The 13,767-nt window shown below is 38.0% G+C and overlaps 2 protein-coding genes across 10 annotated transcripts in view; both read left to right on the top strand.

Annotated features, from left to right (window-relative positions):
* Nucleotides 1–2,680, top strand: part of LOC141902911 (uncharacterized) — a 31,502-nt gene extending 28,822 nt beyond the window's left edge. Inside the window, exon 14 of the mRNA XM_074790853.1 lies at nt 138–2,680. Coding sequence (XP_074646954.1) covers nt 138–322 — 185 coding nt within the window. The 3' untranslated portion in view covers nt 323–2,680. The remainder of the gene's footprint in view (nt 1–137) is intronic.
* Nucleotides 2,681–4,505: 1,825 nt separating this feature from the next.
* LOC141901254 (serine/threonine-protein kinase PAK 1-like) lies at nt 4,506–13,627 on the top strand. Of its 9 annotated transcripts, none has more exons than XM_074788378.1 (8): nt 4,506–4,619; nt 8,536–8,770; nt 9,259–9,409; nt 9,543–9,650; nt 10,140–10,284; nt 10,760–10,823; nt 10,963–11,439; nt 11,904–13,627. In XM_074788378.1, exons 2-8 carry the CDS (start codon nt 8,568–8,570, stop codon nt 12,223–12,225), a joined length of 1,470 nt encoding a protein of 489 aa, XP_074644479.1. In that variant the 5' UTR covers nt 4,506–4,619; nt 8,536–8,567; the 3' UTR covers nt 12,226–13,627. The 9 variants fall into 9 exon arrangements, with proteins under 9 accessions (XP_074644479.1, XP_074644480.1, XP_074644477.1 ...); XM_074788379.1 differs by lacking the exon at nt 4,506–4,619 and adding an exon at nt 4,839–4,981; XM_074788376.1 differs by lacking the exon at nt 4,506–4,619 and adding an exon at nt 4,974–4,990.
* The last annotated feature ends 140 nt before the right edge of the window (nt 13,628–13,767 follow it).

Genomic DNA, 13,767 nt, shown 5'->3' with positions numbered 1-13,767 from the left:
TTTTCTCATTGAGTTTGGAAACTGAAGTTTTCCCATTGACTTTGGAAACTGTAGTTTTTTTTCTCTTTGAGTTTAGAAACTGAAACATTCTCATTGAGTTTAGAAACTGAAATATTCCCGTTTGGTATTTATTTCAGGAGATCTACGAAATATAACAATGTTGAAACCGTGGGATCTTTATTCCGTGTTACGTGAAAAGTATGAATGGACTCACGCGGACGCTGAACAGTTCTCCGCTTTTCTCATCCCGATGTTGGAATTCGATACGTCGAAACGAGCCACTGCTGAGGAATGTTTGAGACATCCGTGGCTGTCTTCGTAACGAACAAAGTGAATTATTCATCAAGATGGCTACCAGGCAACCATCTAAGGTTGTCGTCAACATTTCCGACTACTATATGTGGAATATTCATAAGACTCAGAGATTGCTACCAGGCAGCCACGTAGGGTTGTATCTCGGCTGAGAAACTGTTATGTTCCTGATTTTCTGTGCCTCGAAATGGCAACCATTCGGATATTTCTGGTTGTCCTCGAGATGGCTGCCAGTCAGGCATCCATGATTGTGCTAGTACATGTAATGAAATGTAATAAGAAGGGTGCCAGTCGGCCAGCTATAGATTTTCCCAATAGTCGTCACAAAAGGAACATTTGACTGTTTATGGATAGCGATCTTGTTACATTGAAAATGATTATTAGTGTTCTTTTTTCATACAAAATAATATGTAATTTCATCTGCATTAAGTTGTGCGTTTATTGTGAAGAGATCTGAAGAGTACATCATGCACCACACCTCAACACTACTGTTAGTGTATATAGAAATAATGGAGTAATCAACTCCAATATTCTATATAGAAGCCACTCACACAAATACAGGTATCAATCAATGGCCCACAACCGCATCAGACATTCAATATCGCAGCGTGAAAAAATGTCTACTGGTGTTTGTAGTTAATTTTTGATTATAAATGTCTCAGGTGAAGCACTGAACACATGTAGACATGAGTCTGGATGAAAATTTAGAATAATGTTGATATGAAATGTCTGAAGTGGTCCAGGCTGCAAACTTAAACTAAAATCGATTAATTGTACTTAAATTATGAATAGTAGAATGTTTGTTTACTATGTTTGTACTATCAATCAAAGGCTTTAGATGTTTTATTGACTACTCTGAACATCGGGGGATAAAGCAGTTTCATATCCTCATATACAGTAGACCGTGTCAAATATTCACTGAGACTGAGTTACAAACAATTGCTGAAGACCAGAAAATCTGTTCTTTATAAGGGATACCCAGTTGTTGGTTATGAAATTAGCTACATTCATTCAATTGTGGCAAAACTATGTTTGAAACGAGGAAGAAATTCAATTGATGTCCTAAATAGATTTTGCAAGGTCGGAGAAAAATTGTACAAAAAATCGTGAAAAAAGCTTGGATACATGTATTATTATTAAGTTTGTATTCGAGAGTGAAATGTCAGTTTGTAGTATTTTTACATATTAAGGCTGTATATACAAATATGCCTCTACTGAGTGAAATGAATGAATGTATTGATTCCAATACCTTGTCCGCAGGTATTGGGTATTGTCTGCAAAGTAACTTTAATCCCCGACTTCATCGTGTGGAATATCATTTACAGTATGCATACGTAATGGTTAACTGGAAATCTATGGATGCTGCTTTTTATATCGATGTTATTACGATGAGTTGTAAATTTCAGTACGACATGAGAAAATACAAATTAAGTACAAAAATCTTAAAAAACCGGCTTTGTTGAAATTGTGCAGGCCTAAGGCTTAGAGTAATACATTGTATGCCAGGAAACAGTTGCACCATTCTGTGAGAAATTATTTATATACTGTCAAACTCACTTAAGTTGTTATCGCATTACTGAAATCCTCTTTTTAGCCCCAATTTACAAGTGTAAACTGTTATTTTGATAAGTCCTCAACAAAATGATTGTCACACCTATGGCAACTTAAGCAAGTTTGACTTGTAGTTGAATTTTAGCAACCAACTATCCAACTCTCGACTGTGGAACTGGGATGAGCAATCTTTCATCAGGAGACTCAGGATCTTCTTGATAATTATAGTACAACGCTTGGACGTCAGGAGTAAAATTCTGGGAAGTTTTTTGAATGGCTTCGATAAGTTATGCTGAAATTGAGTGCTAGTCAAGTGAAAATTCAACTTGTGTTTGGATTTAATTGTGTTTAATTTGATGTTTTTTCCTTACATTGTCTAATAATCTAATTCTTCTGTTTATATTTAGTTCTATAACCAATCTAATAACGAGAAGACCATTCTAAGCTCATCTTAGTTCTATAACCAATCTAGTAACTAATAAGGCTAATCTGAAGATATAAGAACGTTTTTGAACCGTGCAACTGGTTGAGTTTTGAATAATTCCTGCGAAGTGTCTTTTTTTTGTGTTTTTCAGTGATATGAATGAATACGGTATTTTCCGAATGATAATGATGTCGATGATAATTGACTGACCAGGACTTGCATTTTCAAATCGTAAATAAGTCTTGAATCAATTCGTTCTGGTCTACTGTTATATACTGCTCCGCGCTACTGTAGAAAATATGTTGTAGATATTTAAAAAAATTGAGTATAAATAATAACGTAAAATATTCACATTAAAAAAATACATTTTGTGATATCAGAGAATGACGAATAAAGTACCAAGTTTTATGAAAAAAAAAGAAAAATGAGTTTGTTGTATTTTTTCTGTAATTGAACATGTCGAATTGGATGCCAACACATCAGTCTCCAGATTATGGCTTGTCAAGATGATAGAAGTAAAGAAATGTCATATTTGATATTTTTTCATGGTTACAATATAAAGTACTATACATCTCTAAACGTTTAACTGACTCAACGCCAGGTTTGTGCAGCTACTCTATCTACAACTCTGCATCAGTCCTGTACTATCAAAGACCGTTTTCTTCTTGAAACTTGATGTGTTTGGGTATTTAAGTGTATTTCAGGGGCTCAACATTGATGTTCTATCTACTCTATCAACCGTCAGGTGCTGTCACTGTAAAGAACGTTGGCGGGGAACATGTGAACTAATTAGACAACGCTATATTCCTACTGTGGCATGCGGGTAATGATTTGCTAGAAGTCTAGACTGGGTGCCGGTCTCTACCTTCAGTTACTGTATTCGACTGCGAATGCAGAGGCGCTTTACGAAATTGAATCTGATTCGGATTAGCTAAATCTGATTCGATGTCGGAAACCGAAAGGATTAGTAAATCGAATTGTTTTTCGTAAATGAATCGAATCAATTTATCAATTTAAAGGTCGCGATTCAAAAGAAAATGGGCGTCATGGTGACCGAATTATTGATAGCAAGTTAGTCTATTTAATAAATTAATTTACTAAACCGTTTCCACAAACGCATTGATTTACTAAATCGGATTCACTACACCGTGTGCCGTAAACGTGAAACTTAAATCGATTTACAAAGATTCAGTTTCTTAAAAGCGCCTCAGGTAGTGCTGAATTGAACAGGCGACCAGTCCTAAATGAGATCGTTCGAAAACAACACCAGTACAAGTGTTACATCAGAGAATTCATGCGTTCCACTACGAAAATACATTTTTTTGAGTCGACTGGATTCTGAGTTGAGAATCTATGAGTAGAAGGCTTTTCCATTTGAACGGTGCCGAGCTAAAAGAAGTCTAGTTTATGTCCAGGCGATCCCGGGCCATTTGAACGGTACCGAGCTAAAAGAAGTCTAGTTTATGTCCAGGCGATCCGGGGCCTTTTTGCAGTGCCATATGGAGAGATCGAGTACCGAAAACTACGTCAAAGCATAACACTAAGTACACTCGTCTAAAAACAATGTGTCTGAAATTAAGTAGAATTTCTTTTTCACTCTAATGAAATATATTTAGCCTGCTTTTGCTCTCGATGTCAATACGTAAATAGATTTAAACCCTACAGCAATTTAATAGGATAATAAATTGTATCATGCAAAATTGATTTCATTACCATAATATGCCATAAAAATCTGTAAAGAATAGAATCGTCATTGCAAAAACTGATTATGTATTTTTTTCAATTCACGGGACGTTTTGTCAAATAAGCGAAAATAGAATTATTTTGTCAGGCAGAGAAGAAACAGTTTATGAGATCGTTCGAAAACAACACCAGTTACAAGTGTTAGAATTCAAACTCGTCCTGTTAAATGGTCATTGAAATTCAGTGTTTTAGTATAGTTAGGCGGCGACAAATCACTCATCACAACAAATATTTTTTGCGCTCCTAGTGGGAGAGAGAAAAGTATTCTTAGCGTCAATAAATGATAAAGTAAAACCAGCAAAAAACAATTGCGGGTATTCAACTATGATGTTTATTTTCTCATCAAAATCCTCGCCTAGGTAAAAAATCTCCTAGGTAAAAAATACCCTAGGCAAAGAATCTCCTTAAATCGTCTCAATTCATCAATAAAGATTTGAAATGAATTGAATTTGGTAATTAGTATAACATCCATAGCGAGCGGTCGCTACCTTTACATGTTCGAACGAATTACTTCCGGGTTCTCTGGAAGTTCATAAAGTTTTCAACTTTTTTTTAAATAAAAAGTTGTTCAGGAGTATTTAACAAAGGGGTAAGGTCAATATTTTCTGATTTCGATAGGGGTGTTTTGAATGTATTGATGTGTATGCGTGTCCACGTGACTTTAAGTAGAGGTCTACTTGAACTTGAACTAAGCAAACGTAGATAGAGTAACACCACCCTCAGTCTGACTCTCTTCTGGTGACTGTTGACGCTAGTGACGCTGCTAACCCCGTCCGACCATTCCTGTCTTTTTTTTTCAACAAAAAGGCGGCACGCGGGACGAGATAGTGAAATTGTCTGTAGGTTAGGCCTAGTTTATGAGGGGATGACAGTAGTGAAAGTGTCAGTGTATTGTGAGGCGACAATGAAGTACTGTAGTATTGGGACTCGTCAGTGACAGTGAAAGAATTTGTATGTATGGTGAGAGGACAGTGAAAGTGTGTGTATTATGAGGGGGGGTTCAGTGAAAGTGTTCATAGACCTATTGAAGAGAGGATGAAAGTATGTATTTTGAAGGGAGACTAGATAGATCTCCTGTATTTTTATGATGCTGTTTCGGTTTAGTATTTAGGCTAATTCACACAATGCCTTCATGAGTCAACTTGAATTTCCTGTTTTCTCATGAATGAATGAATGAATTTACGATTTTTTCTCAGTACTAGATTTTTTTAAATTCTTCAACTTCACTTTTTAATCATGAATCATAATCATTTTTGAGTCGATTTGAAAGAATATTCCTTGGGATGGATTTAAACTTATATTCTTCAAAAATATTGTAAATTTTAAAGAATCTCATTTTGAATACTTGATGCGAGCGTGATAAATTCTTTTTGCAACATCGCTGCATTTAAATGAAAATTCATCCTGATTTTTATCGTTTGAACAAATAATTCAGTCCTAGTAATATGGGCTGGATTTGAAAAACGTCTATAAAGATACCTCGTCTAGTTTTTATACTGTTGTAGACTGTGTACTGGCCATGGTATTGATTGCCTCAGAATTACCACAAGGACAAATTATATTTCAGATTTTCCTTTTCCTACTCAATCTATCGTATGTGACTGCATCCAGCATTCTCTGCAAGAGGTCTTAAAGAGGCGGCCACCCTTTCACTTTTTATAATATCAACCCCCTGAAGATCAGCCACCTCTTATGAGTATCTGCTGCACCTAGGTTTTTTAAATTGTCTGTATTTTTGCGGTGATCGAAAGCCTTGCTAATTCAGCAGCCATGAAATCATACACTTAACAACCGATACAGCTCTTTTGAAATTCCAGTAGCCTATATGGAGAATACTGTATGCTCAGAGATAATTTGTCAGTGCCACGAGATGCGAGATCCAGTATTCAGGATATTAAACTAAACGCGATATGATGACACGTTTTTGTTGTTTTCCCCGCGAGCTTTAACAGGAACTAAAATAACTGCAGCAGTTATCATCACTCTCATTTCACATTGGATGTTGTATGTATATAATGATAGTCTTTTAGTTTATTGATGATTCAAAGTCTCGCTGTTTGTGGATTATGAATTAACTTATATGTAATAATATTAGCTGTTTATTTATGATTTCTGATTAACATGCAGTGTATTGGAATAGGTAGGTGCTATTTTTCACCGTAGGCTAAATATCTTTCATCGTATTTGGCCTGAAAGCCCCTTGACGTGCTGGACCAATTAATGAGAGGCCAGGGACTGGTTTTATACTGGACCAAGTTTTTAGGCCTGTAGCCAGGATTGTTTAATAATTCAAATAAGAGGAACTATTCCCTATTTTTAGATTAAAGTTGATGCTAGTTTTATAAATTGACCCAGCTACTGTAGATGTGAAGGTATTTTAGATCTGGGTATATTAATGTCCTAAAGTAATCATTCAGCTCAGAAACTTGTCGAATTTTGTTCAGAACTTTGTTTTGTTGTAGTAATTTTCACCTCACGAGTTTCAGGTAATATTGCATAATTTTGAGTAGCAGTAATTACAGCCGGTAGTGAACGTACATAGAAACATTCATTCATTCATTTCATATTTCAACTGTTGTCTATATTTGTGACATACATTCGTAGGTTTGTAATTGATATAATTCGTTCTGTCTGTCACATGTTTATTGGATGTTATTTCTGAACAGTTTACGATGTTTCATGTAGAATTGTAAGTAATCGTTTGCGAGCGTAATTTTCTTGCTCGAGGATATTTTTTTGAATTATAATCGAAGCTCGTTGTTGAATAAATCATGAGCAAAATGAGATAATTTGAGCGAGGGGCCGCCCTACAGTTGTGCAGTTGTGACTTCAGTCGAAAATTGGTTTTAAATCTAAACACTGAAATTTACTTGCACAGGATTGGTGTCGTCATTGTGAGCTAACTAGACTGGTCTTAATTTGTTTGATTGGTTATAGAACCAAAATAAGCTTTGGTCTTAAGTTGTTGTGTCTATAGGGCCCTAGAACCGAAATGAGCTTAGACTGGTCTTAAGTTGTTAGATTGGTTAGAAATGTGTTAGAAAAGGTCACAATTTTAGACTTGGTTTTAGATCTACCCCACAACTCATGAATTTTAATTGCCTCGTTAAAGCTGGTATGAAATTCATTGCGTTGATTCATGGTTATTTCCATGTAATCAGTGTTTCTCATTGTTCTATTCGTATAAAGTTTCAGTACATAGATTTTATGAATCTTAGCTTCCGAATTATTGGACTCGAATTCCAAAAGTTACGTTTTCCCTTCGCGCATTTATCGATCGACTTTTTAACTTTGTAATTAGAAAACGAACTGATTTTGACTCATAACGAAATGAATGTAGATCAACTGACGGGGACTATTACCAAATGTGGTCTGAAACTCATGGCCAGCAATTTTCCAGCGATTCTAAATATAACTCTCTGTGAGCCTGACATTTATCATCAGATATTTATATTACAGCGTGTGTATGCGCATACTGAGAGCTATTTCAATGAGTCATTTTAGTATGAACCTATACTCTCACAGTCGGCATCATACAATCAATATTTACAATGGATTGTTTTGGTACGGATAATTTCAAACTTCCTTCTTCGTGTTCCATAAATCAAGTGAAATTTATATCGCTGTTTTTATTGTTGTTTTCAATTGTTCGATATTTCTATCCGTTTCTATTGAGCTGATTATTGATTATTTTCTTATCATTCATAGGTAGGTAAATATTAATTTCATGTGTTATTTATTCAAAATACTTTTTAGAATGTTGTTAGTCATATCATCAGGTTTTTTTATATATTATGAAAAAAGCTGTAGATTTGCTGCTTACCACGGATTATTACGGTTGAAAAAATATTTAAATCGTCAAGGAATCTACTGTATCTATTTTCTATCTCTAAGTTGCTGGGCATCCTCCCTCGACAGAGATTTCAGTGTGCATGGTATTATTGTGAGACTCCCACGTTCCTCCCTCAGCAGGGACTTAAACCTGATGGCATCATGACACTTGTGAGACTCTCCCACGTTCCTCCCTCGGCAGGGACTTAAACTTGATGGCATCGCGAGACTCTGTCGCGTTCCTCCCTCGGCAGGGATTTGAACCTGATGGCATCGCGAGACTCTGTCACGTTCCTCCCTCGGCAGGGATTCGAACCTGATGACATCGTGAGACTCTGTCGCGTTCCTCCCTCGGCAGGGATTCGAACCTGATGACATCGTGAGACTCTGTCACGTGTTCCTCCCTCGGCAGGGATTTGAACCTGATGGCATCGCGAGACTCTGTCACGTTCCTCCCTCGGCAGGGATTCGAACCTGATGACATCGTGAGACTCTGTCGCGTTCCTCCCTCAGCAGGGATTTGAATCTGATGGCATCGTGAGACCCTACCTGATAGGCCCAGTGTGCTGGAGTAAGGAGGAATCGACCTTATCTATTTTCTTAATTAATTTCTAATTACAAACTGTTTTTTCCCGAAAACTAATAATAACTCTTGTTTGATCTTAAACTTGCAGGTTTACGCGGCGTAACCGACGGAGAATCAAAAATGTCGAAACTGTTCAAACTCGGTAAGAAGAAGAAGTCGAAGCACTCTGATCGTGGAAGTGGTGGATCAGCTGTTGAGGCGCACGAGATATCAGCACCGTACGAGTTTCAACACAATATACACGTCGGCTTCGATTCAGATACCGGAGATTTCAAAGGTTTACCGGAACCATGGTTACGATTGTTGAACGTGTCGAATATCAGGTAAAGTTTATAAATGAAAAAGGACCCGAAGATTGTGTTATCAGGCCCCGGTCACAGGACCCGTAGACTGTGTAACCAGGCCCCGTTCACAGGACCCATAGACTGTGTAACCAGGCCCCGTTCACAGGACCCGTAGACTGTGTAACCAGGACCCGTAGACTGTGTAACCAGGCCCCGGTTACAGGGCCAGAAGATTGTGCAATCAAGCCCGTAGATTGTGTAACCAGGCCCAGTCTATCAACCCTTTTACTGCTGAATAATCAATACCCTAAAGTGCTCGAGATAATTTTTGAAAAATTCATCCCATTGCATTGAATAATGACCGTACTACTATAATGAGTGTACACCGCAGTGCAGTGTATCGTTAGTTACTAATATTTCACTGGTTTGACAGGTGTTCCGCATACACTGCACTGAAAGGGTTAATTTGCACCTATTTCGTAGTTAATAAAAAAATTACATTTTTCTTTTCATCTCATCGTTGACAGTAAAGATGAACAATCTAAAAACCCGGACGCCGTAATCAACGCGCTGAAATACTACGAGCGATCGATACGAAAAAAAGCTGGACCTCCGTCGAAATTTATGATGAAAGACACGATTCATTCTTTGGACGATGAAGACGATGAGGACACATCAGTAAGTAGAGTTCCACGTGGAAAAGAGTTCCACGTGGAAACTGAATAAAACATCTGTTTGTTGTAACGAGTAAAGTGTGATTATTACTGTCCGTTTAGAATTTGTTGTTGATTTGATATGGTTTGATTTTCAGCTGACGACGTCAGCAGCGCAGACGGACGACGATCGTAAATCGGCACCGATTGCTACTACCGAGGATCTAGAAACAGAAAACACGAAAACAAAAACCACCGATAATAAGGTAGATTTATATGTACAAAGTAGGGGTAGATCTAAAGGCTAGTTTGTCACACACCAATCAGAAAAGGTCAGTTTCCATGCATAAGATGGAACCAGAAAGCGCCCTTTTATATCAAATAACCCCCACTCTCTAAATCCTGCCTACGGGCCTGCCAAAAGGGGCACTATGATATCCATTATAAAGACAATGTTAGGTCCGCACTCTGCATTGAGGAGGAGTTAATCAAACTGTACATCCCTGGCTTTTCTATGGTGATTCAATTTTTGATATTTTCACAAAAGGCACTTTGACGCAATATTAAGCGTACTCCCTAACAGAAACGTTACTATTTTTTTGGTTCCTATCCTCGACAAAATGAAAATGGGGCACTCAATTTGATCAATTTGTGCAAGTCTCACAAGTACCCCCTGATCACAACTCGTCTGAGAGGATGAAATAACACTCATGCGACGAACAAAATCAAGTTTATTTTTATATCTATGAACACAGAAAGAAGAGAACCACAACGACGTTTCTAATAAAGTCGCTGATATGACGATTAAAGACGTTAAACCTGAATCACCACTACCGGAAAAACGAAAGAAACCATCGCAGAAAAAACGCATGTCCGATCACGAAGTAATGGCCGCATTAAGTAAGTTACCAGTCTTAGAGATCTATCAACTCGACCCCAGTTCAGTTGCGCAGTGAAATCAACTTATTCTAACTTTTAAATGAGATTTGACGACTGTGGAACTGGGTCCTCGGTCATGAAGTCAGGTTGCTGAATCATGGCTAATATTTTAGATCAGTCTAAGAGCAACTTGGTTCTATATCCAATCTAACAAACTCAAGAAGAGTTTTAAGATTTGAAGCCACTTTTGGACCTAAGTCGTGACTTGAAATTTGACACTTGTCTCCGGGTAATTGATGATTGATATCGACATTTGAATACTCTACAACTTCCTGGGGCCAGTTGCTCAAAAGTACCATTAAATACCATAGTAACAATGAAATTTCAATTGTCACCATATCAACCAACCACTGGTTAACTCCAACCAACTTTTGAGCAACCGGTCCCTGAAGTTTATTTTACAGTTCTATGAGTAATTGAAAAATTTTTCTTGTAGATAATTTAGTAACTCACGAGGATCCATGTGAGAAGTATGATATCGGCGAAAACGTCGGTTCAGGGTAAGTTATACTCAACCTGTAAAACTGTATTATCAAATCATCGTGTTGTTACAATTTGTGATGACATCAAATAATGATCCAATCCAGATTTTATCGCTGCCTTGCTGCTATATTTATTTTCATTAATTATATTTGACAGCGCGTCGGGAACCGTTCGTCTCGCGCACGAAAAATCTACGCATCAATCGGTCGCCATCAAAATGATGGACCTCGAAAATCAGCCGAAAAAAGAATTGATCATCACCGAAATCGAAGTCATGCGACGCAACAAACATCCGAACATTGTTAACTACGTCGATAGTTACATGGTCGGCGGCTCGCTGTGGGTCGTCATGGAATACCTAGATGGTGGCGCCCTCACTGACGTCGTCACCGAGACGGTAATGAGCGAACGTCAGATGGCGTCGATCTGTCGCGAATGTTTGCTGGCGCTCGATTTCTTGCATCGTCAGAACATCATTCATCGCGATATTAAAAGTGATAACGTACTCCTCGGAACCGACGGACAAGTGAAAGTTACTGATTTCGGATTCTGCGCGCAGATTACGTCCGAGCGGAATAAACGTAACACGATGGTCGGAACGCCGTACTGGATGGCTCCAGAGGTCGTCAATAAGTAAGTTATTTATGTGGAGAGATTATTTATCAGGTTGTTACTGTGTTACTGTGGTAAATAAAGATTCACATCAGAAGCTGCAAGGTTGGTTCCAGTTAACCATGGGATAGTTGACGTATTGCTAATGTTGCTACAGTATTTATCCAACAGTTGCTGACCTCAGGTGAGCTAGTAGTTTATGGGTTACTGTGGATATAGAACGTTCCACTACTCGTGGCAAGTGAGGATCCACCAGGTGTCGCTAATGTGTGCTAGAGGATTCCACTTATGATGATCCACCAGGTGTCAAAATCATTTACCATCGAAACTATATAACATGTATTGATTATTGGGCTCCTGACATTTCTACGAGGGAGGGCAGTAACGTAACCATGGTCCTAAAGCAACACCACATAGGGGAAAGGTGGCCCAAACTGCAAATGAACCACTTTCATCTGAACTTACTTGAACTTTTCTTTTTTCAGGCAACATTACGACAAGAAAGTCGATATCTGGAGTTTGGGAATAATGGTGATCGAGATGATCGAGGGGGAGCCACCGTACATGCACGAGACTCCGCTCAGAGCGTTATATCTGATCAGTAATAACGGCAAACCGCAGCTACAATCACCGGAAAAATCCAGCGAAATGTTACGCAGTTTCCTCGATCGATGTTTCGAAGTGGACATCGAAAAACGAGCATCTGCCGATGAGCTTCTCGCTCATCCGTTCGTTCAGAACGTCAAACCTCTCGGTTTCCTCAAATCGCTGATCGTTGCCGCGAAAGATTCCCTGAAAAAATCTTAAACCGAACTTTCTAGAATATAGTTTTTTATCGGCGTCGAAAAATTTAGTAATCAACGACAGAGTTAATTTCATTGCACGCCGCACCATTATATCTCCCCCTGGGAGGTTAGCGAGTATTCATAGGCGCCTCAACGAAACTGAATCTTTGTAAATCGATTTAAGTTTCACGGCACACGGTTTAGTGAATCGGATTTGGTAAATCAACTCGTTTGTGGACACGGTTTAGTAAATTGATTTATTAAATCGACTTAGTCAGTGATTTAGTCAGTGAAATCCAACATGGCGTCCTCTTTGACCGCGGGCTAAAGACATCTATCGCAGACAATCATCTATCAATAATTCGGTCACCGTTGACGCCCATTTTCTTTCGAATCGCGACCTTTAAATTGATAAATTGATTCGAATCATTTACGAAAAACGATTCAATTTACTAAACCTTTCAGATTCCGACATCGATTGGATTTAGCAAAATCGAATCAGATTCAATTTCGTAAAAGCGCCTCATCAATATATACGCATCCATTGAGGGGTTAAAAAAGGGTGGTAGGTCGACAATGGGCCATTTCCCCAGATGTATAAAGTCCTTGGAATTGTTTACAAGGGGTGACAGGTTGAAATTTGTACATAATACTTAATTTTGAGGGCAGTGATATTTTGGGTGCGTACTTTATGAATCAGATATTATTAAGATATTATCGTAAATCTAGCTGTAAAATACTGTGGTTACAAATAATAAAAAACTGTGAAAATGTGAATTAGATACATTCCGTTAGATCAGCAATTACAAGTGTTATTTAGCTATGAATTAGGAACCATGACAGGTTGTTTAAATATCACACGTTTATCATTAGTAATAGCTAGATTTCGCAGCCCTTTTAGGTTGTGGTATATCGGAGATCGTAGGCGGCCATTTTGAAGATTATTTTTTCATTATTTCGTTTAAAATAATCAGAGTGAGAATCTTTTTATGACTCAAAGAGAAGTTTTTTTTAACGTCAGATATTCAGAAGCAAAGTTTTGTTTTAGTTAAAACTTTCTCGATAATGATATTAATTAGAAAACGTTCAAAACCCAATTGAAATCACTTCATTTTGTGTTAGAATTTATAAACTATTTTAGTGTTTTGCATGTGAAAAATTCTATTCTATATTCTATTGTTATGCAAATTAAGAAGACTCTATCTTACTGATCGTTGATCAACCTGAAATACTAAGCTCAAGTCAGGATGAATTAAGAGTTCCTTGATTCTCAACTCGGCGGAATATTTATGGCAGTCCCTACGCTACCGAGTTTCCTGATTCTCAACTCGGTGAAATATTTACAACAGTCCCAACGCTACCGAGTTCCCTGATTCTCAACTCGGTGAAATATTCACGGCAGTCTCAACGCTACCGAGTTCCCTGATTCTCAACTCGGTGAAATATTCACGGCAGTCTCAACGCTACCGAGTTCCCTGATTCTCAACTCGATGAAATATTTACAACAGTCCCAACGCTACCGAGTTCCCTGATTCTCAACTCGGTGAAATGTTTATGGCAGTCG

The sequence above is a fragment of the Tubulanus polymorphus genome, chromosome 3, assembly GCF_964204645.1.
Source record: "Tubulanus polymorphus chromosome 3, tnTubPoly1.2, whole genome shotgun sequence".
Taxonomy (NCBI): Eukaryota; Metazoa; Nemertea; class Palaeonemertea; order Tubulaniformes; family Tubulanidae; genus Tubulanus; species Tubulanus polymorphus.
Note: the sequence above shows the minus strand (reverse complement) of the source record. Positions and strands in the feature narration are given on the sequence as shown.